The sequence below is a fragment of the Geotrypetes seraphini genome, chromosome 6 (genome assembly GCF_902459505.1).
Source record: "Geotrypetes seraphini chromosome 6, aGeoSer1.1, whole genome shotgun sequence".
Lineage (NCBI taxonomy): Eukaryota > Metazoa > Chordata > Amphibia > Gymnophiona > Dermophiidae > Geotrypetes > Geotrypetes seraphini.
In genome coordinates this window covers 231,630,201-231,656,204 of record NC_047089.1, presented here as the reverse complement: position 1 = coordinate 231,656,204, position 26,004 = coordinate 231,630,201, and the positions used below count along the sequence as shown (strand labels likewise).

General features: G+C 48.4%; 1 protein-coding gene across 1 annotated transcript in view; it reads left to right on the top strand.

Moving 5' to 3' along the window:
* Positions 1–23,577, top strand: part of RUNX1 (RUNX family transcription factor 1) — a 146,792-nt gene extending 123,215 nt beyond the window's left edge. Inside the window, exons 5-6 of the mRNA XM_033950349.1 lie at positions 18,583–18,744; positions 22,447–23,577. Of these exons, the coding sequence (XP_033806240.1) occupies positions 18,583–18,744; positions 22,447–22,940 (656 nt within the window). The 3' untranslated portion in view covers positions 22,941–23,577. The remainder of the gene's footprint in view (positions 1–18,582; positions 18,745–22,446) is intronic.
* Positions 23,578–26,004: the final 2,427 nt, after the last annotated feature.

Sequence of the window (26,004 nt, the reverse complement as noted above, 5' to 3'; positions counted from 1 at the left end):
GCCTTACCAATCAGGAGCTGCTTTGACGCACAGCTCCTGATTGGTAAGGCCCGACTTTAGTGCAGGAAGAGGCAGTCGGAGCATACAGCGAGTGATTTCCTTCACTCGCCGGCGCTCCGGCTGCTCTCTCCTGCCTCTCCAGCTGTCCTCTTCTGGTCAGCGGTCGCGGTCGGAAAATACCGCGAATGACTGGGACCGCGAATGACCAGGGGAACACTGTATTATAAAAGTCTGACCACACCAGAGAAAGGAGGAGGACAATGTTTCCTCCAAAGTGAACCTCAGGTAGGGTTACCAGACATCTGGGACAACCCAGACATGTCCAGGTGACCAGATGGATTTTTTTTTTTTTTTTTAAACCAGCTGTTTGTCCAGGTTGTCGAAGAGCACTGAGCTTGGGGTCGCATCTGGAATGCCTCCAAACATGTGCGGATTTGACGCGATGACATCACCTCACATCCATGCACGCTCAGGGGGCCCTCCAGATGTCTGGATTTCCCCGGACATGTCCGAGTTTTGAGGACATGTCCAGGGATCCGGACAGCTTTTCAAAACCCGGCATTTTGTCCGAGTTTTGAAAAGCCCCCTAAATTTGCGTCAGGCAGAGAGAAAGTCTGCACATGCTGACAACAGCGGGGGGGGGGCGGGGCTAGGGTGAAGCTGGGGGTGGGATTAGGGCTTTACAGGGCGGGGATGAGTGGAATTGGGCGGGCCTGGGGTCTAGGGGTCTGGATTTTCCGATTGAAAAATCTGGCAACCCTAGAAAGAGAGAAGAGGTTTATGGGGGGGCGGGCCAGGGCACAACAGGGTGTTGCCGGGGCGGGGTTAGAGTGGAACTGGAGGGTTTTTGGCTCCACGAAATCTAGTAGCTTTAACCTCAGGGGACTCTATAGAGCAGGGGTGTCAAAGTCCCTCCTCGAGGGCCGCAATCCAGTCGGGTTTTCAGGATTTCCCCAATGAATATGCATGAGATCTATTAGCATACAATGAAATCAGTGCATGCAAATAGATCTCATGCATATTCATTGGGGAAATCCTGAACACCAGACTGGATTGCGGCCCTCCAGGAGAGACTTTGACACCAGATAGAAGCCAGTGCAGTGTGTTAGGGTTACCAGATTTGCCGATTTTGAAAACCCAGATTCATGGCCCCACCCTGCTCTGTCCCTTCCCCGCCCTGTTACGCCTCCGGCCCCACCCCCAAAAGCACGTCTCTTTTTCTCTTGATCTCCAGGCCGCATTTGGAGGGCTTCCTGCATGCGCGGATGCGTGCGACGTCATCCAAGCATGCGTGTTGGAAGCCCTCCAAACGCGGCTGGAGCTCAGGGCTTTCCAAAACCCGGACAAACTGTCAGGTTAAGGAAAGTCCGTACGGGAAGCCGAACACTCCTCTTAAAAAGAGGACAGGTCCTGGCTTTCCCAGACGTCTGGTATCCATAGCAGTAGTGTCAGGGGGTGTGTGTTCACTTTTAGGGACGTCTATGCTACAGAAAGGTTTGAGGGAGGGGGGGGATTTGTAATGTGGTGCTTTGTAAGCCCGGCTGGTTGTAAACAGCCTGTTATAAATGAGATGTTGGAACAAGATGGGACAGAGAGAAGTATTTCTGTGAGGGGAGCTCCACCCAGTCTCTCTTGAAAAAAAGAGTGTTTGTGATCTCAAACAGGCAGGGCCTGATCCACACAGACAGTCAGCAGGCAACTTCCCAAGTGCTGACGGTTGGCTGGTTCATCTCAGGCTGATTTATCCTGGATGTGTGTGCTAAGCCTGAAATTGTTGAATTTCTGGCTGGTGACTGCATGTTCTGAACCCCAGGGGACCTGGCTCCTGACACCAGTGCCTGCTGGCTGAAAACCAGCTCCGGTCTCGCACCTGTCTGAAACAATGGGCACACTTGTTAGACACCTTCCAGTGAGGGCGCTCAAGCCACGGCTAAGGGCTAGATTCACTAACCTGACTGGTCCGCAGCAGGCCGACGAATTCACCAAGGGTCAGCATGCAAATAGGGGGATCGGAGAAACGCCCTCCCCTCCCCCCCACCAACCACACGGATCACTAGTGAGTGTTCCTGAAGCATGCACAGACCATCTTCTTTGTCTGTAGATGGTCTGCACATGCTTACAGAGCTGCGAGCTGCTTTTTTTATTGGTTTTTTATCTTTTTTAATACTTCACGAGCCCGTGGTTTTAACCCGCTTTAAACACTCGGGCTCGCACTGCGGGGGGAAGGGCAGGAGAGTCAGGGTGGCGAGATGGGGCGTCAAGACAGATTCAGGGCGCAGGGCGGCGAGTCGGGGCAGAGAGCAGGACTGCGAGAGGAGGGTCAGGGTGGCAAGGCAGGTAAAGTCGGGGCTCAAAGGCAGGAGAAGTAGGCAGAGAGCAGGAAAGGTCGTGAGCGACTGGTCCTCACCGGTTGCTTCTTTTTTGATTGGCCAGCCCAGTTGGTGTTCCTGAAAATGTTTAGTGAACCGCGTTGCAAGCCGTTTTCCCCTCATTTGCATGCGCAGATCGGAATCGGATCGGCTACGAGGTTAGTGAATCGGATCAGGGTCGCAAACCGATCGGTGCATGACCAGTAAGCTTTGTGAATCTAGCCCTAGGTTTTCACAACCAGAGGGAGGAACAGAAGTGGGGAGGTGCTGGCTCTGAGAATGAACGCCTCCAGTACCCAGCTTCAGTGCCTTCTTGAACCACTTGTGAAACTTAAAAGAACAAACCACTTGTGAAACTTAAAAGAACAAACCACTTGTGAAACTTAAAGATACAAATGGTGGACTTATAAGAACATAAGAGTTGCCATATTGGGACAGACCAAAGATCCATCAAGCCCAGTATCCTGTTTCCAAAGAGTGGCCAACCCATATCACAAGTACCTGGCAAGATCCCAAAAGAGTAAAACAGATTTTATGCTGCTTATCCTAGGAAAAAGCAGTGGATTTTCCCATCTTAATAAAGACTTATGGACTTTTATTTTAGGAAATTATCCAAATGTTTTTAAACCCTGCTAAGCTAATTGATATCACCACATTCTCTGGCAACAAATTCCAGAGTTTAATTAACACATTGAGTGAAGAAATATTTTTGCTGCTTGTTTTAAATCTACTATTTAGTGCCTTCATTGTATGCTCTCTAGTCCTAATATTTTAGGAAAGAATAAACAAGTGATTCACGTAGGATTGCCAGATTTCTTCATTACAAAAGTGGACATGTGGCCCCACCCCATCCCCACGCAAACCTTGTCTCTTCCTGAACTCAGGGCTTCGTCTCCCAGCATGCACTGATGCGACACAATAACGTCTCATCCGCACATGCTCAGAGGCCCCCCACCACCACCACCACCAGTCGCAGCCCCGAGCTCGGGGTCTTCCAAAACCCAGGCAAACGGCTGGGTTTTTGAAATCTGTCCGGGTACCCAGACAGTCCTCTTAAAAAGAGGACATGTCCAGGTTTCCCGGACATCTGGTAACCCTAGATTTACATCTGCCTGTTCCACTGCACTCAGTATTTTACAGACCTCTTATCATATCTCCCTTTAGCCGTCTCTTCTCCAGGCTGAAGAACCCTAGTCACTTTGACCTTTCCTTATAGGGAAGTCATCCCGTTCTCTGATAACTGTACTCCAGATCACAGACCCTTATTTCCAGTTGCCAAAGCATTCTTAAGGCCACGTGTTTGAATGGTCACCACTTGGTTTCATAGAAATATAGTTAAAGGCCAAATGGCCCATCTAGTTTGCCCATCCACAGTAACTATTATCTCTTCCTTTCTCTAAGAGATCCCACGTGCCCATTCCACGCCATCATGAATTCAGACACAGTCTCTGTCTCCACCACCTCTTCCAGGAGACTATTCCAAGCATCTACCACCCTTTCTGTAAAAAAGAATTTCCTTAGATTACTCCGGAGCCTATCACTCTTAACTTCATCCTATGCCCTCTCATTGCAGAGTTTCTTTTCAAATGAAAGAGACTCGACTCCTGCGCATTTACATCACGTAAATATTTATCATATTCCCCCCTCCCGCCTTTCCTCCAAAGTATACACAAATATAGGATGTCCGGTGCTATACTCGGAGAGAGCCCCCAGGAAAGAGACTTGGGAGTACTTGAAGACAAATCAATGAAACCGTCCGCGCAATGCACGGCGGCAGCGAAAAGGGCAAACGGAATGCTAGGAATGATTAAGAAGGGGATCATAAACAGATCTGAGAAGGTTATCATGCCACTGTACCAGGCCATGGTATGCCCCCCCCCCCCCCCCATCTGGAATACTGCATTCAACACTGGTCGCCGAACATGAAAAAGGACATAGTACTACTCGAAAGGGTCCAGAGAAGAGCAACAAAAATGGTTAAGAGGCTGGAGGAGCTGCCGTACAGTGAGAGGCTAGATAAACTGAGCCTCTTCTCCCTTGAAAAGAGGAGACTGAGAGGGGACATGATCGAAACATTCACGATAATGAAGGGAATAGACTTTAAGATAAAGGCAGGTTGTTCACCCTCTCCAAAAACGAGAGGGCGCTCTCTAAAGTTGAAAGGGGACAGATTCCGTACAAACGTAAGGAAGTTCTTCTTCACCCAGAGAGTGGTGGAAATCTAGAACGCTCTTCCAGAGACTGTCTTAGGGGAAAACACCCTCCAGGGATTCAAGACAAAGACAAGTTCCTGCTAAACCAGGACGTACGCAGGTAAGGCTAGACTCAAATAGGACAGTGGTGTGAATGGACCACTAGTCTGACCTAGCAGCGGAAATTCTTATGATTGAGATCTTTATGTCCCAATACACCTTATGACGAAGACCACGCACCATTTTAGTAGCTTCCTCTGGACCGACGCCATCCTTTGTATATCTTTTTGAGGCCTCACCAGAGTCTTATACAAGGCCATCAATTCCTCCTTTTTCCTACTGGCCATTCCTCTCCCTATGCTGCAATGCTTGGAGAACAAATAAGCTTCTGTACCCTTCCTCCTACCGTATTTTCACTCATTTACCGCGCACCCGTGTAAAACGCGCACACGGGTATAGCGTGCGGGAAACTGTAATTTATGTAAATAAATTTGTATATACCATGCATGCCGCCCCGACTCTCCCGTCGCTGCCCGACTCTCCTTTCGCCCGCCCCGACTCTCCTCTGGCCAGCCCGACTCTCCTTTAGCCGCCCCGACTCTTCTCTCCCCCTTGAAGTCCTGTCCCTACCCTGAAAGCCTGATGCCCCCCCCCCCAGACGTCCGATTCACCCCCCCCTGCAGGACCGCTCACACCCCCACCCCGAAGGACCATCAGAGAAAGGGCGGGACCGCCGGAAGAGGAAGCAGCGTAGACACAGGGCTAAGAGAAGTGGCAGGACCGCCGTCAGAGGAAGCAGCAGGACGACGGTAGGCAGCTTCTACATGGTGGGGAGGCTGTGGGGGTGCAGGTGCATGTTCGAGTGCGAGCGGTCCTGCGGGGTGAATCGGACGTCGGGGGGGGGAACTATGTAAAAAAAAAAAGGGGATAACGCGCTCACGAATATAACGCACATGGTTATACTCGGTTTGTAAAAATCGTGTATAACGCACGCGTTATATGCGTGAAAATACGGTAATCTAGCTATTTAGTGGGCTTTATCAGCTGCCTTTTTCATGAAGAGATTCACCCAAAGCAGTGTACAATACAGTAATCAGATACTCTTTAAGTATTTTCCATATCTGTCCCGGCAGGCTCACAATTTAACTGTGATACCTGGGGCAACATTCTTATACAGCTGGCTCAAAACTTAGGGGCAAAGTGACCATTGGAATAACAGGGCAGTGCCTGGGGGCCCATAGCAGCAGGGGGCCCAATCTCTTCTAGCTTCCATCTAATTTCTGACAAGTGGTTAGGGGCCCATGACCCTTATTGCCTGAATGATACATTGCGGCCAGTTCGGCACGCTGAACTGGCCACGATGAGACAACCAAAACAGAGGATCACCTGCTTTGGACCCCTCAAGCTGGTCTGTTGCCTTTGGCCTCTCGTATTGGCAGTGTCTGCCCTCGCACACCCAGTGAGTAGCGTCGTGAACGGTGCCGGTGCCCCGATTCAACATTTGTGGGGGGCGACCAGCTAAGTGTTTGGTTTTTTCCTGCTTACCATTGACTGTGTTTGAGACTCATATATGTGCTTCTTGCTTTACTCACATTTTTATTTTGAAGTTTTGTAATTTGGCATGCTAGATTTCTTTTGAGGGTGCAGAGACGAGCAACAAAGCTGGTGAAAGGTATGGAGAGCCTGGATTACGAGGAAAGACTTGAGAGACTGGGGTTGTTCTCCCTTGAGAAAAGGAGACTACGAGGGGATATGATCGAGACATTCAAAATACTGAAAGGAATCGACAAAATAGAGCAGGAAAAAACGTTATTTACAATGTCCAATGTGGCACGGACAAGAGGACATGGGCTGAAGCTAAGGGGGGGACAAGTTCAAGACAAATATCAGGAAGTTCTGCTTCACGCAACGAGTGGTGGACACCTGGAATGCTCTCCCAGAAGAGGTAATTGCGGAATCCACCATTCTAGGATTTAAGGGTAAGTTAGATGTACATCTCCTTATGAGTGGCATGAAGTGACATGGGTAGGGGTAGGCTAGATGCACTTCTCTTTACGAGAAGCTTGGAGCGATATGGGGACCAAAACTATGCCAGGGTACACCTGGCGGGGCTTCCGCGTGTGCGGATCGCCGGACTTGATGGACCTAGGGTCTGTTCCGGAGATGGCGCTTCTTATGTTCTCACTGCTGAGTGAACTGATACATTTTGGACCTTGCTTAATAGTGATTTATAAGTGGGGGGTTTTGCCATATGAAGATGAACTGAGGCTTTTTCTCCACTTTTTTTTCTTGTTTTGTGTGTGAAGTGAATGAGTGGGTCTTTGTATGAGTGCAGTGGGTAGACCTGGTAGTGTCTAGGTAGGTCCCTCCTATGGTTTCCAATAGGACATAATCTATTAGTTTTAGGAGTTTTGTTTGTCCTTCCTGAGATTTCTTTTGGGGCGACCACCCCCCAAAAAAAAAATTATTCCCTCCCCCTCTCCTCCCTGTCCATGATATGGCACATCTCTCTCCCTGCCTGCAATCCTCCTACTACTAACATTTCTATAGAGCTGATAGGCATACGCAGCGCTGTTCAACAACATATTTAAGGGACGGTCCCTGCTCAGTAGAGCTTACAATCTATATTAACAGATGTCAGGAAAAGTAGGAGCTTAGGGAATTACTCAGGTTGCTTCGGATGAGGGGGTTATGAGTTAAATGCATTCTCAAAGAGTTGGGCTTTTACTCTGGATTTTGAATAGTTCCAGGGACGGAGCTTGAACTAATTCAGGGAGTTTGCTCCAGGCGTAAGGTGCAGCAAGAGAGAAAGGGCACAGTCTAGAATTGGCAGTAGAAGAGAAGGGTACATATAAGAGAGATTTGCCTGATGAATAGAGTTCCTGGGGGAGAAGTGTAGGGAGAGACAAGAGAGGAGAAATAAGATATTGAGGAGCTGAAAGTGAATACACTTGTAGGTCGATAGAAGAGTTTGAACTGGGGAGTCAGTGAAGTGATTTGAGGAGAGAGGTGATGTGAACACAGTGACTCTGGTGGAATGTAAGTTGTGCAGCAGCATTCTGAACGGATTGAAGGGGAGTGCTGGTTTCGCAGGAGTCCAGTGTGAAGAAGGTTGCAATAGTCCAGGCGAGGGGTGATGAGGGAGTGACATAGTAGATGACAGCAGATAAAGACCCGAATGGTCCATCCAGTCTGCCCAACCTGATTCAATTTAAATTTTTTTTTTTCTTCTTCTTAGCTATTTCTGGGCAAGAATCCAAAGCTTAACCTGGTACTGTGCTTGGGTTCCAACTGCCGAAATCTCTGTTAAGACTTACTCCAGCCCATCTACACCCTCCCAGCCATTGAAGCCCTCCCCAGCCCATCCTCCACCAAACGGCCATACACAGACACAGACCATGCAAGTCTGCCCAGTACTGGCCTTAGTTCAATATTTAATATTATTTTCTGATTCTAAATCTTCTGTGTTCATCCCACGCTTCTTTGAACTCAGTCACAGTTTTACTCTCCACCACCTCTCAGGAGCACATTCCAGGCATCCACTACCCTCTCCGTAAAGTAGAATTTCCTAACATTGCCCCTGAATCTACCACCCCTCAATCTCAAATTATGTCCTCTGGTTTTACCATTTTCCTTTCTCTGGAAAAGATTTTGTTCTACGTTTAATACCCTTCAAATATTTGAACGTCTGAATCATATCTCCCCTGTCTCTCCTTTCCTCTAGGGTATACATATTCAGGGCTTCCAGTCTCTCCTCATATGTCTTCTGGCGCAAGCCTCCTATCATTTTGTCACCCTCCTCTGGACCGCCTCAAGTCTTCTTACGTCTTTCGCTAGATACAGTCTCCAAAACTGAGCACAATACTCCAAGTGGGGCCTTACCAATGACCTGTACAGGGGCATCAACACCTTCTTCCTTCTACTGACTACGCCTCTCTTTATACAGCCCAGCATCCTTCTGGCAGCAGCCACTGCCTTGTCACACTGTTTTTTCGCCTTTAGATCTTCGGACACTATAACCCCAAGGTCCCTCTCTCCGTCCGTGCATATCAGCTTCTCTCCTCCCAGCATATACGGTTCCTTCCTATTATTAATCCCCAAATGCATTACTCTGCATTTCTTTGCATTGAATTTTAGTTGCCAGGCATTAGATAAGGAGTGGATAAGGATTTTGGTGTGTGCTTAGAGAGGAAAGGTCAAATTTTGGTAATGTTATTGAGAAAGAAGCAGCAGGTTTTGGTGGTCCCTTGGATTTGCACAGAGAAGGAGAGAGAAGAGTGAAAGATAACACCAAGGTTGCCAGCTGACGAGACAGGGAGGATGAGAGTGGAAAGGGTAGTTGTGAATCGTTTGTTCACTCTTTCCAAAAATACTAGAACTAGGGGTCATGCAATGAAGCTACTAAATAATAGATTTTAAACAAACCGGAGAAAATATTTTCTCACACAACGTGCAATTAAACTCTGGAATTTCTTACCAGAGAATGTGATGAAATCCATTAGCTTAGCGAGGTTTAAAAAAGGTTTGGATAATTTCCTAAAAGAGAATTCATAGGCCATTATTGAGATGACTTTAGGGAAATCCACTGCTTGTACCTAGGATAAGCAGCATAAAATCTGTTTTACTACTTGGGACCTGGGTTGGCCACTGTTGGAAACAGGATATTGGGCTTGATGGACCTTCGGTATGGCAAGTTTTATGTTTCTATGTTCTTATCCACTGAGATAGAGAGTGGGGGGGGGGAAGAGGAGAAGCAGGCCTGAGCGGAAGGATATGTAGTTTTAGTCTTGGCCACATTTAGGGCTCTTTTTATAAGGTGCGCTAGTGTTTTTAGCGACGCAGGATATTACCGCATGCTACACCGCCTGCTACGCGGCTAGAACTAACGCCAGCTCAATTCTGGCGTTAAGGTCTAGCACGCGCAGCAATTCAGCACCTGCTATTCCGCGCGTTAATGCCCTAACGCGGCTTCGTAAAAGGAAGCCCTTAGTTTTAAGTGACAGCAGGACATCCAGGCAGCAATGTCGGACAAGCAAGCTGAGACTGAGACTTTGATTCCTGTAGAGAGAGGAAGCTCTGGGAGTCATCAGCATAGAAAGGATAATAAAAACCGTGGGAGGAGATCAGAGCACCAAGGGAATGAGTATAGATAGAAAAGTCACCTCTCCCTCAAGCATTCCCACTGGAAAGGAACAATTCAGTGCGGCTGTTTCATCGCAGCCGCAGTGAAACGTCCCACAATGAAACGGCTGTGATGAATCATCCCATTGCAGCCCACTGTCCGCCAAGTTCACCAACAAATGCGCACAGGACAATTGCGTCCCATGAAATGCGCACACCAAAGAGGGGACATTGAAAGAAGAGATCTATTTCCCCATCAATACAGTATACATATGAATCTTCCCTGGACCCGACGACATGACGGGCCTAACGCCCTGATTGGCTCAGGTGCCTCAGGCCCCTCCCAAGAGACGGGGCCTGAGGAGTCTGAGCAAATCAGGACCTTCCAGATTTATGTAAACCTTACCCTAACTCTAGATACGAAGTGAATATTTTCAGTGTAGGTGGGGGGTCCTCCCCACCCCCTCAAAGAAGAGGGTTACTTTGTAACCCTTAAAAAGACAAAATAGTATCCATATCCGCATTTGATGGGTCATCATTCAGTGCGCGTGCACGCAATTGTCCTGCGCGCATTTGACAGGTCACTGTCCTCCCCTGCCTACAGCGTCATGATGAGCATTGGTTTTCCTCCTCCTCAGTTTAAAATTAGGTGATATATCGTATCTGGGTTTTTTTGTCTTTCGTGATATGTAGCTGAATCCATTTTTCCTTCCTCCCCCTCCCCCTCCCCACCTTATTACTTGCCATACAAGTCCAGAGCATAATAGATCCACCCTCGTGCTTAAGGGTTGTCAAGGTGTTCTTTTCTTTTTGGCCAAACAGATCAAATTTCATTTCCTCACTCCAACGCACTTTGTTCCTAAAAATATCAGGCTTATCAAGGTTTTCCTTTGCATATCATAGACAATGACTTTTGCAATGAGATCATAGAAAAGGCTTTCTTCTGAAAACACCCCCGTACAGGTCATTGTTTATATACCGCATAACAGCCTAAAATGATCTAAGCGGTTTACAAAACACAATTCATATTCATCAAGAAAAGAACTCCATTAAAAATAGAAAAGGAAAGATTAAGAACAAAAGTTTAAAAATTGGGGGGGGGGGTTTCTCCCATAAAATATCATAGCAAATATCTCAACAGTAACAGTTCTAATAGGAAAACAATAAAACACAGATCATAGTCCCAAACTCTGTTCTTTTTTTTTTTAATTATCTTTATTAGCAATTGCAAAGGGCACATACAGCCAGTATGAAGAAAACGCAGAAAATACAACAGCCAGAGAAAACAACAAGCATTGAGAAAACCAATTGGAAAAAATGTGCTTTTAAATGTCTTTTAAAATTTATAGATGATTCTTCTTTTCTCAAGTCTATGGGCAGATTATTCCATAACCGTGGAACTAAATTTTTTTTTAAAATGCACAATCTCTAGTTGATGGTACTTCGACTACCCTATTGTCATTCAGAGATCGTAATAAATGCCTTGGGGCCTAGTATAGCACCAAATTAACTGGAATAATGCTCTATGTGCTAACATGAAGATCTTAAATTGGTAACCAATGGAATTTTTAAAACGAAGGTGTCACATGATCACAAATCAACACCCGGCCTAGTAATCTAATTGCAGTATTCTGCACTGTTTGCAAACGCGTCAACTGCCCCAACCCAATGCCTGCATATGCTAAATTATCATAATCTAACTTTGACCATACAAGGGCATGTATTAATGTATGCAATGATTTCTCATCCCCAAAATCTCGAATGGCTCTAAGCTGTCTTAGTGCCCCAAAGTCTTTAGCAACCACGCTTGATACCTGTTCCTGAAAATGTAAATGACAATCGATTATAACCCCCAAATACTGAAACTATCTACTTGTCTTATACTGCAATGATTTAATGAAAAATCTAGTTGAGGTGTTGCTTTATCTCCAGAGATACAACATGCTATGTGGTCTTAGACATATTTAAAACCAATTTATGATCACTCAACCATTCTTCTATTTAAGCTAGCCTTCTATTTAAGGACCTAGATCTAGTTTTTAAATAAAGCTGTATTGTGTACCTATGGACAACTATTCCAGAGTCAGCTATACTTTCAGCAAATCTCTAACATGATCTGTTTGCAGGTCAGATCAATTTTCGGTTAGTTCTGTCGATATTTTTTTGCCATCTTGCCTTGGCTTTAGCAGTTCCATGTAATGTTCGTTTCTTAGCAGGGTTTCTGACTATTGTAATTGGACCGCCGCGTGAGCAGACTGCTGGGCACGATGGACCTCAGGTCTGACCCAGCGGAGGCATTTCTTATGTTCTTATGAAAGGTTTTAAGACAGGGGTGTCCAACCTTTTGGCTTCCCTGGGCCGCATTGGCTGGAAAAAAATGTTTCTGGGGGCCGCGCAAACGCTGCAGCAAGACAGAGGAGGGAGCCGGCAAGACGGTAAACACCTGGGGGCAGCAGAGGAAAACACTGCATCACCCTTGACCGGGGCCGCACAAAATTCTTCACGGGGCCGCAGGTTGGACACCCCTGTTTTAAGAGGTGCTTTTATGTACACCGTTGACAAAAGTGGATTTCTTTTGGAGGTAGTGAGTTGTTGGGCTTCAGAATGACCCTTTCCGTTAAGGGAAATGGCTGACGGTTATCCTTTGTGCTCTCCCTGTCCAGTGTTTAAAAACAACAAAAATCGTGGAGCTGGAGATTGCATGAACCAGTATATAGTTGAATAAGGGTCCAAATAACATAAAAGCAAAAACATATATACAGTCACATGTGACCCACAGAATAAAATACAAGTCTAATGTATAAAATTTCAAGTGGCTCGACACAGGTTGTGTTTCGTCAAACCTAAAAGGAAAGGAGAGAGTGCTGGAGAAAAGAGCATGGAGTAGGGTAGTGCTGGATAGGAGGGGAGGGACAGAAACAGCAGGAGAGGAGGATGGAAGGAGAGAGGGCACCTGTGGGGGGGTTGGAAGGAAGGAAAGAGAAAGAAATAAAGATAGGAGAGGGGTTTGGAAGGAGAGAGAGAGAGAAGTGCCAGTGGGGGAGAAGGGTTGGAGGAGGGGAGATAGAGAAGCATTAAAAGGGTACAGAGAATGGGAAGGGGGACCAAGGAAATGGGTGGGGCTGTGGGCGGAGTGTAGGTGGGGCCATGTGTCCTCTTTTTTTGTATTCACAAATATGGTAACCCTACTCCCCCTCCCCCCCCCCACACACACACATTTCCCCAGTGGACATTGACCCCCCCAAAGATGTGAATGAAATGGTACTTATCTGCCTGTATAATAACTTCAGTGCTAGTAGAGCAGCAAGCAGATTCTTCGAGTAGCCTAGAGGGCCATATAGTCAACTCTAGAGATGGGGGACTCAGGCCCATACCCCACTCTTAACTACTCCACTTTTGCAAAACCCTCCCCAAACCTACCGTACTATCATATAAGTGTTAAAAGGGCCTGGGATAGGCACGTGGGATCTCTTGGAAAGAGAACGAGATAATGGTTATGCAGTTGGGCCATTTGGCCTTTATCTGCCATCATGTTTCTATAAGGGCTTTTGTTTGGTGTACAGTTGGGTCTGGTAAATACTGGGTGGGTTTTAGAGGACTCACTACTCAATATAAGAGGGTTGTGGTGAAATGTGTACTCAGTTGTGCAGGAAGTGGACAAATAGCCAAACACACACACTCCCTTTTCTATGTACAGTGTAATGCCTCTGGGGCAGAATTTATGGTATTGGTCTTCACTTGTAGGCCCCGAGGGCTGCCAAGCGGTCAGGTTTTCAGGATAAGCCGTAATAAATATGTATAAAAAGAGATTTGCATACAATAGAGGTAGTAGACATACATATTCATTAGGGCTATCCTGAAAATCTGACCCATTGGTGGCCCTCAAGGGGAGGTCTGCTTTGGTTTTAGGAGGTATGGTTGTGAATAGAGAATGACACGGTGACAAAATTAATCACCGTTCCCATCCCCACGGATAACCGCGGGAAATTATTCCATGTCATTTTCTAGTGTCTATTTCAACTTCGGTCCTTCTACACCAGCATTCTTCAAAGCAAAGCTTGCAGGTCAGTGGTTGTGGCCATTCATACTCTGATTCTTATGTGAGCCAAGGATAATGAAGCCATTGTGACATCACTGATGTGATTGGCTCTTAGGCACTGGTGGAATGAGGCATTATGACATCACAATATCTGCTCTGGATACCAGAGACTGTCATTCTGTAGTGTCTGTTTCAACCTCAGTCCTTCTACACCAGCATTCTTCAAAGCAAAGCTTGCAGGTCAGTGGTTGTGGCCATTCATACTCTGATTCTTATGTGAGCCAAGGATAATGAAGCCATTGTGACATCACTGATGTGATTGACTCTTAGGCACTTGTGGAATGAGGCATTATGACATCACAATATCTGCTCTGGAATGTTGCTGCTCAATCTCCGCATTCTTCAAAGCAAAGCTTGTGGGTCAGTGGTTGTGGCCATTCGTATTCTGATTCTTCCCTCTCTCCTTAAAGAATGACATGAAGATGGTTTCCTGCGGTTATCCGCGGGGAAGGGAACGGTGATGAATTTTGTCACCATGTCATTCTCTAGTTGTGAAGACCAAGGAGTTGGATGAAGGGGTAATTGCACATCACAGAATTTGCCTGTGGAAGTACAGAAAACTTGAAATTGTTATATCTTGAAGGCAAAGGGTTCTTTTTCCCAAGTAGATGTTACTTTCTGAAGCATGAGTCACCCTCCTGAGAAGAATGAACAATGGGCCTTTAATTCTTGGATCATGGCTTGCTAGCTTGTGCGTGCCCTGCTGGCACTCGAAGGTTGTAGACAGAACAGTCAGAAGGGGTGCGGGTGCCTGGAGGGCTTCTGTCTCGCGCATGCATTAACCTGGCACAACAGCCCCGTACGATGATGGGGGGGTCAATGCCTTGTTCAAGGGCTGTCTGATCACCTTCTGGTTGTGGGTACCCAGAGACAACAGATGAACCTAAGGACCTTGCCCAGGGACAGAATTGTTACAGCATCTTAATAAAAAAAATCCAAACTCAAAACGAAATCTCTCGAGAAAAATAGAAAGAGGAGAGGTGCCGGCTGCCTGTCTACAGGACGTGCCTCTCTCCGCAAGAGGCACGTTCCGGCGGTCAGCTGGCGCCAGCGACTCGCGGCACACCTGCAATCTCACCGTGGCACACAGTGGTTAGAGTTGCTGCCTCAACACCCCAAGGTTCTGGGTTTGATCCCAGTGCCGCTCCCTGGGCAAGTGCCCCAGTTAGACTGTGAGGTTGCTGGGAGAGATAGGGAAAATACTTAGAGTACCTGACCACTATTCAATGTAAACTACTTAGGATCCCCTTGGGATATTTAAGCAGTATAAAAATAAAATAAATATCAGATCTTTAAAGGAACATGGTCTGGGCCTGGTTTCTTGGGAGTAGGCTTCTAGCTGAGCAATATAAAGCACTGGGTGGATTTGGAGTGATGCTGGAAATAATAGTTCAAAGATGTCTAGTTTGATCTTTTCACAGTTAATATACCTATGAATATTTTTTTTGACTAGCTTAGCAGTGGGTCCATAGACCCGCCCCCCCCAGGCCCACCCAATCCCCACCCCCCTCAGTCCCGCTATAGCCCCCACCCCCACTGTCTGCTTTTGTCCATCACTCACTGCTGCCCGCTCTTGTCCACAAATCGCGTCGGACAGGGAGGAAGTCTGCGCTTGCGCAGACTTCCTCCCTGTCCGACGTGATTTGAGGAGGCTTTTCAAAACCCGGACAAACTGCTTGGTTTTGAAAAGCTATCCGGACCCCCGGACGTGTCCTCAAAAGGAGGACATGTACCGGAGAAATCCGGACGTCACCGATCTTGAATGCGGTGGGCGTGATCTCTTGCAGTTAACTGGCCCAGTCCCATGTTCTAAAGACCTTCCACTTCAAGGTCACAAGGATATGGAAACAGGACCCCAAAGTTTGCAGAGAACGGGGTATTATCCCAGGACAAGAAGGCAGGTATTCTCACTAGTGGGTGATGTCATCAGACAGAGCCCCGGTACGGACGTCTCACAAGCACGTGTTGCTTGTAGAAACTTAAAGTTTCTAGATGCCCGCACCGCGCATGCGCCGGTGCCTTCCTGCCCGGAGATCCGGGCGTGTCTCCTCAGTTCAGGTAGCTAGCCTGAGAAGCCAACCCAGGGGAGGTGGGTGGGACGTGAGAATAGCTGCCTGCTGTCCCTGGATAACAACTGTTACGGTAAGTAACATTGCTTTATCCCAGGACAAGCAGGCAGGTATTCTCACTAGTGGGTGACCTCCAAGCTAACCTCAGTGGGATGGAGGGGGAGTTGGCGACTTAAGAGAATAAATTTTTCAATACTGTTTGGCCAAACTGTCCATCCCATCTGGAGAGAGTATCCAGACAATAATGTGAGGTGAATGTGTGAACCGAGGACCAGGTGGCAGCCTTACAAATTTCCTCGATTGGTGTTGATCTGAGGAATGCTACTGAGGCTGCCCAAATCCCTGTGGCAGGCTCCGTCTCTGGCAGTGTTTAAGGCCCAGTTAAAAGCCCACCTCTTTGAGAGTGCTGTCCGTAAAGCACTGCATATGCCTTTCAGCATTAGATAAGTGATAAGTAGTACACATCTCCCTCGTTATTCGCGGGGGATACGGGCAGAGCCAGACCGCGATTGGCGAAAAACCGCGAATATCCTGCTCTGACCCACTCCCACCTCTCTGCCGTCTTCCCAGTCTTACCTGGTGGTCTAGCGGGCTTTCGGGGCAGGAGCGATCTTCCTACGCTCCTGCCCCATGCAGATCACCATTAGGAAATGGCTGTAGGGAGTTCCCGTCGTAGTCTCGAGAGACTACGGGAACTCACAGCAGCCATTTCCTCATGGCGATCTGCACGGGGCAGGAGAGTAGGAAGATTGCTCCTGCCCCGAAAGCCCGCTAGACCACCAGGTAAGGCCGGGAAGGCGGCAGGGAGGTAAAAAATATGTTTTTTTTTAAATTTTCCCCCTCCTCAGAAAAAAATTGCGATTATGTGAAACCGCGAGTGCAGAAACCGCGAATGAGGAGGGGGAAGTGTAGATGGATAAATGTGTGAATAATTAGAATATCAGTTTACAGATATTTTGTATTTTACTGTATTTTTTTTCCAGATAGAATAGGAAATCCATTCCAAAATTAGAGATGCAGCTGCCTCCATGTACACACATGTACAAGAGGAAGCTCTCCTGTTCCACCGGTGACAGGTCAAAAGTGCGCGCCGACAAAGGCGCGCCGAGACAACTGAGCGCAAGGCAGAAGCCCGTACCGAAGAAAAACAGTGTTTTAAGGGGCTCCGACGGAGGGTGTGGGGGGGAACTCCCCCCGACTTTACTGAATACAGATCGCGCCGGCGTTGGGGGGGGGGGTTTGAGGGGTTGCAACCCCCACGTTATACTGAAAACTTCACTTTTTCCCAAAAAAACAGGGAAAAAGTTAAGTTTCCAGTATAATGAGGGGGGTTACAAACCCCCCACAACGCCGTATTCAGTAAAGTGGGGGGGTTTCCCACCAACACCCCCCGTCAGAGCCCCTTAAAACACTTTTTTTCGGCGCGGGCTTCCGCCTTGCGCTCAGTTGTCTCAGCGCGCGCTTTTGACTATGAACCGTTCCACCTACTGGCCAAAAGTTCATTATTGCCCTGGATCGGTAGCATGGAATCTTGCTACTCTTTGGGGATTCTGCACGGAATGTTGCTGCTCTTTGGGTTTGGGCCAGGTCCTAGTGACCTGGATTGGCCACCATGAGAACGGGCTACTAGGTTTGATGGACAAAACATAACATAATACTTCTTAACCTCGTAACCATGAGTTCTACGCGGTTTACAAAAGATTATAAACTAAAAACAATTTAATGATGACAAAAAAAAAAAAATTATTTGACCAAGTACAGTGGTACCTCGGTTTACGAGTGCACCGGTTTGCGAGTGTTTTGCAAGACGAGCAAAACATTCGCAAATTTGGTGCCTCGTAAACCGAGCTTGCCTCGCTGTACGAGCACCCCCCCCCCCGCGAACCGGCACCCTCCCCCACACGATCCGGCACCCCCCCCCCCCCCGCCGCCATCAGGCACTCCCCCGCCGCTACCTGAGATCCCCCAACCCACCCGAACCCTCTTCTTACTTCCAGTGTAGCCTCCGCATCGGCACCGGCATGTTCTGTGCCCGAAAATCTGCTTCCTGTGCCGGGCCTTGAGCATGCGTGCATGCTCAAGGCCCGGCACAGGAAGCAGATTTTCAGGCACAGGACATGCTGATGCCGGTGATGCCGATGCAGAGGCTACACTGGAAGTAAGAAGAGGGTTCGGGTGGGTTGGGGGATCTCAGGTGGTGGCGGGGGGGTGCCTGATGGCGGCGGGGGGGTGCCTGATGGCGGCGGGGGGGGTGCCGGATCGCGAGGGGTAGGGTGCCCATTTGCAGGGGGGGCCTTCGGGGGTTGCAATGCTGGTTCTCATGGGGGGGAAGAGCAGCGCTGCTGGCCTCGGGGGGGGGGGGGAAGGTTTGGGGTGGGAACATATCAAAGCAAGTTTCCCTTAATTCCTATGGGGAAACTTGCTTTGCTATAAGAGCATTTTGGATTACGAGCATGCTCCTGGAACGGATTATGCTCGTAATCCAAGGTACCACTGTATTTTGAAAAGATATAAGTTTTCAGATGAGTTAAGGCTATTCTTATGTTCTTATCTAGTCCAACATCTCCACATTTTTTCCTTCTGTGACTAATATCCTTTAACCTTCAGGTTTAAGCTAATGTATGAAGTGTGGCACCTTCTTTCCTTGCAAGCTCATGCCTATATTCCAACGCGCCCTGTAATCCAAAATCCCAGCTGTCGCCCACACTAAACTCTCTCTGTCTTTCTTGCAGATCCCAGACCCATGCAGAGTTCGCCGCCATGGTCGTACGATCAGTCCTACCAGTACCTGGGATCTATCACCACCCCCTCAGTCCACCCCAGCACCCCCATTTCTCCTGGCCGGGCCAGTGGCATGACATCCCTCACTGCTGAACTTTCCAGCCGGCTCTCGGGTAAGAATCAACAACATGCGGCCAAAGACCGTACGATGTCCTGGGTGGCTAAGACAGCAGCTGGAGTTGACCCTTTCACTTTACGGTTTCCTGTAATTGTGCGTTGAGCGATCTTGGCGCAACCTGCTGTTTCTTATACAAAAGAGGTCGTGCGCATGTGCATGGATGCATTAGCATACTTGTGCACATGCATGGATTAAATACTCAAGTACAGGCACACAGAACAGCTGTCTACATGCACCAACATCGGCTCCTCTTATGTAACTTCCTGGACCTGCACCTAGGAAGTGATGTCAGAGGAAGAGCTGATGTCGGCGCGAGCAGCAGGTTGCCATGAGGTACGGGGAAGGGACGGGGGAGCGCATGCATGGCAGGAGGGGGCGGGGAAGGAACAGATGGTGGGTGGTGGGGGAGGGGGCGCCTCTCACCCTCGCTATGCCGCTGGTTTTTATCTCTCTAGTCCTTGTCTCTGATGCAGCCTTTAGGCAAAACATGACCACGTCAGGCACGCGTTCTGCTGGAATTAAAACTCTGTTGCGTTACACGGTTGATCTGCTGTTTGTTCTGCTATGCGCGCGCTGCGGATCATTTGCCTTTCCTGTGACCTGCGGCGCATGTGTAGACAGAATATTCCTGAACGCAGGCCGCCAGGGAAAATGTTTCATAGCTCTAGAAGAATTTATCAAACCAACTTTTAAAACTACAACTACCAATATTTATCACTTACCGTATTTCCCCATATATAGGCCACGGCCTATACATGGGTTTCACAAACCCGTGTACGGGCGCGGCCTATATAACAATTTTTAATTATCCCCCCCACCCCCAGTACCTTTTTTTAGCCCCCTGGATGGTGGACGGCGAATCTCCAGCGGTGCAGAGCAGCCGTGATCTCTTCGGCATCCGGCCTGCCCCCGCACCGCTTGCTGAGTGAATGAGGTCAGTTCTTGTGAGTCCCGCGAGAGCTGACGTCGGCCATTCAGCGGGCGGTGCGGGAGCAGGCCGGATGCCGAAGAGATCGTGGCTGCCCCGTACCATTGGAGACTCGCCATCCAGGGGGCTCCGAAAAAGGTACCAGAGTGGGGGGGGAACATTTTAAAAGGCAGGGGAGATACTGAAAGATAAGCTGCGGCTAATACCATGGGGCGGCTTATTTTCCGTTTTTTAAAAATAGGCCGCCCTTTTCTGCGGCCTCTACATGGGTGCGGCCTATGCAGAGGGGCGGCCTATATATGGGGAAATACGGTATATAGTGCTGAAAGGCATTGATCTGAATATCTGCAGGTGTTCATTTAACTTCTGGGTAGCAGCCGATAAGGTCTGATGGCCCCCCCCTTTCCATTCTCCCCCACAAACTTTAGAATTCTTCCCTTTAGATCCTCCCCCCATTCCATGAAGAAAATTTAAGCTGGCCCCGGCCCCCCCAGGCCTAGATTTGCGAGTCCTCAGTAGTCTAGGAGGAAACAGGCAGGAACTATACCTTCTCTCACCAAAATGGTTTGCTCTTCAAAATGGCTGTCGCAGGGTTACCGGACTTCATGGAGCCAAAAGCCAGACGTGGCCCCCACACAAACCTCCTCTCTTTCCTCAAGCTTGAGGCCGCATCTGGAGGACCTCTTAGCATGCACAGATGTGACGTGATGACGTTTGGCGCATGTGCACATGTTCGTGATGTCATCACGTCGCATCTGTGCATGCTCGGCGTTCCAGACGCGGCCTCAAACACGGCACTCTTTGAAAACCCAAACAAACAGCTGTTTTTGGTTTGGTTTTTTTTTTTTAAAATACATCTGGTCACCCAGTCAGTCCTCCAAAAATAGGGCATGTCCATGTTTTCCCGGATGTCTGGTAACCCTAGGCTGTTGTGACCTGTAAGAGTAGTCTTGTAACTGCGGCACTACTGCTAAAGATCTTGGCAGCCATTTTGAAGAGTAGGCTGGACAGGAGGAAGTAAACATTGCTTCCTGTCTGTTTCCCCCTAGACCACCAGGGAACCACAAAGGTATGCCTGGGGGTGCCTACATGAATGGGGGGTGGCGGGTGGCTTGGTCAGCTTATATGTAGTTCGAGGGCTAAATGGGAGGGGAGGGGGGTGAATGGGAGGGATTTAAGGGGGGGTGAATTTTCAGGGGGTAGAAGGAGGGGCTGGAAAGTGGGGCTTGGTATCCATCTGGAATTTTTTATATGGGTCCTGGCCGAGATTCAGCCGGGATCCATTGGCTGGGATCCATATAAAATCCATTAACGAGCTCCTGAAGAATAGGGTTACCAAATTTTCGCCAAGTTCCACCCATTCCCGCCCCAAATCCCGCCCTAGTCTTGCCCCCTCCCCCTCCCCCCCCCCACTGCCTGCTCTTGCTGGGCAGGAGGACATCTGCGCATGCGTGGATGCCCTCCTGCCTGACGCGATGTGGAGGAAAGCTTTTCAAAACCCGGACAAAGTGCTAGGTTTTGAAAAGCCATCTGGACTCCCGGACATGTCTGGGGAAAATCCAGACATCTGGTAACTAAAGAATTAGCCCCAAATATTCAATGCTGATACCCAGATCCGGCCTGGCATTGAATATCTGTGGCTAATTTTGCCCACAACAGTCAGTGATTTAAAAAAAAAAAACACGGAATGCCATGAGCTGAGTACTGACCAGGCTCTGTCCCGCTTAAATTGCTCTGAATATCAGGCCCAATATGTAACACATAATTGGCATAAATTATACACCTATTACAGGGCTATATATATACTACAGAAAGCGCAAACTCTGACTGAGTTCTGTCTTTCAGCTGGTTTGTTTCCTCTAGTGCCAAACCACACATCGGGGGGTGTGGGGGACAGATATGAGAGTTGTTAGAGGTAGAACCATGGCTTTGGTAAGATGAAACGCTGGTGTCCCCTTCCTCCATTGGAAGGCAACATAAGAAAACAGAGCAGCTGAGGGGAAGGGGTAAAACGCGGACCTGACGGACCTCACGGATCTAAACCCGTACGGCCTTAAAAATCTGAGGTCTGTGTCGGTCCGTGTCCCTGCCGCTTGTAGTTTCTGTCGCTGACAGACCTTGATGAGATTTGAGCGCTGACGGATCCGGCTCAGCATAGGGAGGGAAAAGTGTTAGGATCCGTCAGCGCTAAAAATCTCTTCGAGGTCTGTCAGAGACAGAGACTAGTGCTGGAGTTTGGAGACTTCTTTTCCCCGCTCTCTTGGCTTCTGCTCTGCCGCTCCAGCACTAGTCTCTGGCTCTGACAGACCTCGAAGAGATTTTTAGCGCTGACGGATCCTAACACTATTCCCTCCCTATGCTGAGAAGGATCCGTCAGCGCTCAAATCTCAATCAAGATCTGTCAGCGACAGAAACTAGAAGCGGCAGGGACACGGACCGACACGGACCTCAGATTTTTAAGGCCGTAAGGGTTTAGATCCGCAAGGTCCGTCAGGTCCGCGTTTTACCCCTTCCCGCAGCTGAGCAAGAGAGAACAGAATTTAAAAGCAGACATATTAGTCCAAAACACAACCCCACAAGTAAATTGTCGAGTTGATGTTTATGAACTTTTGAGACCATACAAGCGATCTAGGGCTTACAAAAGAATATCTGAAGGAGGTTCCTTGTAGTCTTGAGCCCTACTGGACTTCATGGTTAACTGCTGATTTCAGCTCACGTTCACTGGTTGTCTGTCTAAGTTTTGTTCCCTTGGTCTGTTTTATCTAACAGGTGCTTCCGATCTCACAGCCTTCAGCGATCCCAGGGTGGGAATTGACCGTCAGTTCTCCGCACTTCCCTCAATCTCCGATGCTCGCATGCACTATCCAGGAGTGTTCACCTACACCCCGACGCCCGTCTCCTCAGGAATCGGAATCGGCATGTCTGCCATGAGCACTGCCACCCGCTGCCACACCTACCTGCCCCCTCCCTACCCTGGCTCTTCTCAAACTCAAGGGAACCCATTCCAGACCAGTTCGCCTTCTTATCATCTCTACTATGGTACCTCAGCTGGCTCTTACCAATTCTCAATGATGTCTGGAGGGGACCGCTCCCCACCCCGCATCCTTCCTCCTTGCACTAACGCTTCCATAGGCTCCACCCTCCTGAACCCCAACCTTCCAAATCAGAGCGACATGGTAGAGGCGGAAGGCAGCCACAGCAACTCACCAACCAATCTGGGTACCACGGCCAGGTTAGAAGAATCTGTGTGGCGGCCATATTGAGCATTCGTGGCTTGTCAAGTTGGCGCGATCCTTGCTCAGTTCATCCCAGCCTGTGGCAGAAGGAATTATAGGGATAATTTTCCAGAAGGGAACTATGACTGCTGATTTATGAATGCTGTGAATAAATACTAGCAAGAGAAAATATGGCTTTTCTATTCCTTGGCTTGCTTCTCAGCCAGGTAGCATGTTCCAGTGGAGCTGGAGATATCCTGCTATAATTTGTGATGCAGTGACTGTTCTTTGCATCTACAAAGTCCCGCTGCTTGATTTATTTTATTTTATTTTATTTTTGTTTGTTTCTTTTTTTGGGAGGGGCACCTTATAAATTGCAATTTGGCAAAAAAAAGAAAAAAAAAATTATTTGCCATAGTTTTTAAATGTTGCTTTTTTTTGGTTGGCTTTGTCAGTTGGGATTATTTAAACTTTGACGGGGGATCACTGGCTTCGTTTTTACACCTCTGGTATTTTTTTTTTTACATAGTCTACAACTTTTGGGTCAATTCTTAACTATTGTGCTACGATGGATTCCTAGTTATTTATGCTTTGTGGTTCAAATCTCTTCCCCCACCTCACACCTTATTGCTACTTTTGGTATTTAAATATGCTTGTATTACAAATAAAGGTTGTTTTCAATAGAGCAGCTGCCTTGGAATTCTCTGGAAAGGCTGGAATAAATACCAGATGATCTGACTAATCTGAAGAAAAAATGTTTACAGTTAATCTCTTTCATTTGAAATGGGCTCTGGCCCGAGGACCAGATCGAGACACCACTTTTGCAGGGCTTAAAATAGCAAAGCGTGCTTTGGTTCTGTCCAATTTAAATATATCTTCTTCCTCCAGTTTGTTGCCAGTTTGGGGAAGTAGTTAATGGGAACTCAAGGGTACATCGGTTAAGCGCACGCTTCGGTAATCCGCAGCCTACCACCACAGTCCTGGTTTGTTTGTTTTTACATTAAAGTCAATGGACGTAAACTCTGGATATTTGCCATTCGGATAGGCACACAATCCGCTTATGCGCGCTGATGTCATAGGTTCTTTCACGTTATGTTCACGCCGGTTAAATGCAATCACGTTCTGACTGGGAATGGCTAGGCTTCACACAGCAGCTTAAGTGCTGGGACAGCTGGGAAAGTGAGCGCTGGGACAGCTGGGAAAGTGAGCGCTGGGACAGCTGGGAAAGTGAGCGCTGGGACAGCTGGGAAAGTGAGCGCTGGGACAGCTGGGAAAGTGAGCGCTGGGACAGCTGGGAAAGTGAGCGCTGGGACAGCTGGGAAAGTGAGTGCTCCGCTTCCACTCAAGCTGTAGGGCCTAGCTTTCCTGTACTTTAGGCTCCAGCAGCCCACACGCCATATTTAAACTGAGCCGGCTTAACTACAGCCTCCTCCCTCCTCTCCCCCCCCACACACACACTCCTATTAAGCACACACTCCGTTTAAGCGCACATGGCGACCCGGTCCAAAGGCCGTGCACTTAAGCGGAGTCGACTGTATCCGTTTTATGGAAATCCAAGAGGCACAAGCTCGGTACTATGCAAAGTCCTGGAGATGTCAGCGTGCTACTTCATGAAGTGGTATAGTAAGGGGGTGGGGCAGTCTGCCCCGGGCGTCATCGTGCTAAGGGCGCGGAACCTCCCCCCCCATATCTTTTTTACTTCCCCCGCCCGAGGTTGCTGCCGACGCCTAGGAAGTGACGTCAAAGGGTGAGCCGGCACCGACGTGGGCATGCTGGGAAAGTGGAAAGGGAATGGGGGGGGGGGCTTGTGCGCACGTGGCGGCGGGGAGTGTTGAGGGGCGCCACCGCCCCTTCCTATGCCACTGACTGCATGGGTGACAGATAACAAGACCTGGTTGTCTCGTTTTAAGACTAAATGGGTCAAAATTCACGGAGACTCGAGAGCTTATATGCTTCGCGGTTGCCACTGGGTACATAAGCCCACCCTCCGTGTCTCTTGTGCAGAGCTCTCTGGATAGCGTTAGCAAAAATCTTTCATACCGCCTCAGCATTACCCAGATGAATAACTCTACATAGAGCCGCAGTTTTCAGCCACGATCTATATATCTAAATGTGTAACATAAGCAGTGGCGTAGCGAGGGTGGGAGGCGTCCGGGGCGGAGATGCCCCTCCCCCAAAGCGCGCAGGCCTCTTCCCTGTACCTCTTTAGTTTCCCCGGCGTGAGCAGCATCTCCAACTTGGCGTAGGCGCTCCCTATGACATCACTTCCTAGTCGTGGGACCCAGAAGTGATGTCGGGGAGCGGCGGCGCGGGCAGCAAGTTGGAGATGCGGCTCGTGTCAGCGAAGAGCTAGAGGTACAAGGAGGGGGCGGGTGAAGCATGGGGGGTGGGAGAGGAGGGGAGGTGCCAGCACCCCCATCGAGATGGCGCCTGGGGCGGTCCGCTCTTCCACCCCCTGCCTTACTATGCCACTGAACTTAGGATGGCTTAGTTATTCTTATACCACCCTCCTCATTCTATAACAAGTTGCTTAGGGGCCCTTTTACTAAAGCTTAGCGTGCATGGACAGATATTAGCATGCGCTATGAGTCATGTGACTCAAATGTATAAAGTAGGATGCGTGACATTTAGCCCGCGCTAAGATCCCCTTAAATTTACATGCCTATTGCATGACTAAATTTATACACTGTTGCCATCCACACGGGGGAGTGCTTACCCGCATGAATATTATACAGGATCTAATTGCTATTGGATAATTACGCACTCAAATGGTAAGGTGCATCATTGTAATGGGCTGACATTTACACAGAATTTACAGCGTGCCTGATTTTAAGGCCAAATGGGATCAGCACATGGGATCTATTCACAGGGCAAAGGTAGGGGAGGGACATTAGGGTGGGCAGACTAGATGGGCCATGGCCCTTATCTGCCGTCTATTTCTAAGTTTCTATGTTTCTATGACTAGGGCAGATATGTGTATTCCTGCACCATTTAGGCCATTTACACCAGCCGTAGTGTAAGTGATCAAGCCCACATTTAGGCACGCTGATGTCGGGTATATGCCAGCATTCTATAAAGACACTTAAGCATGTAAAAATAGGCTCAGTTACTC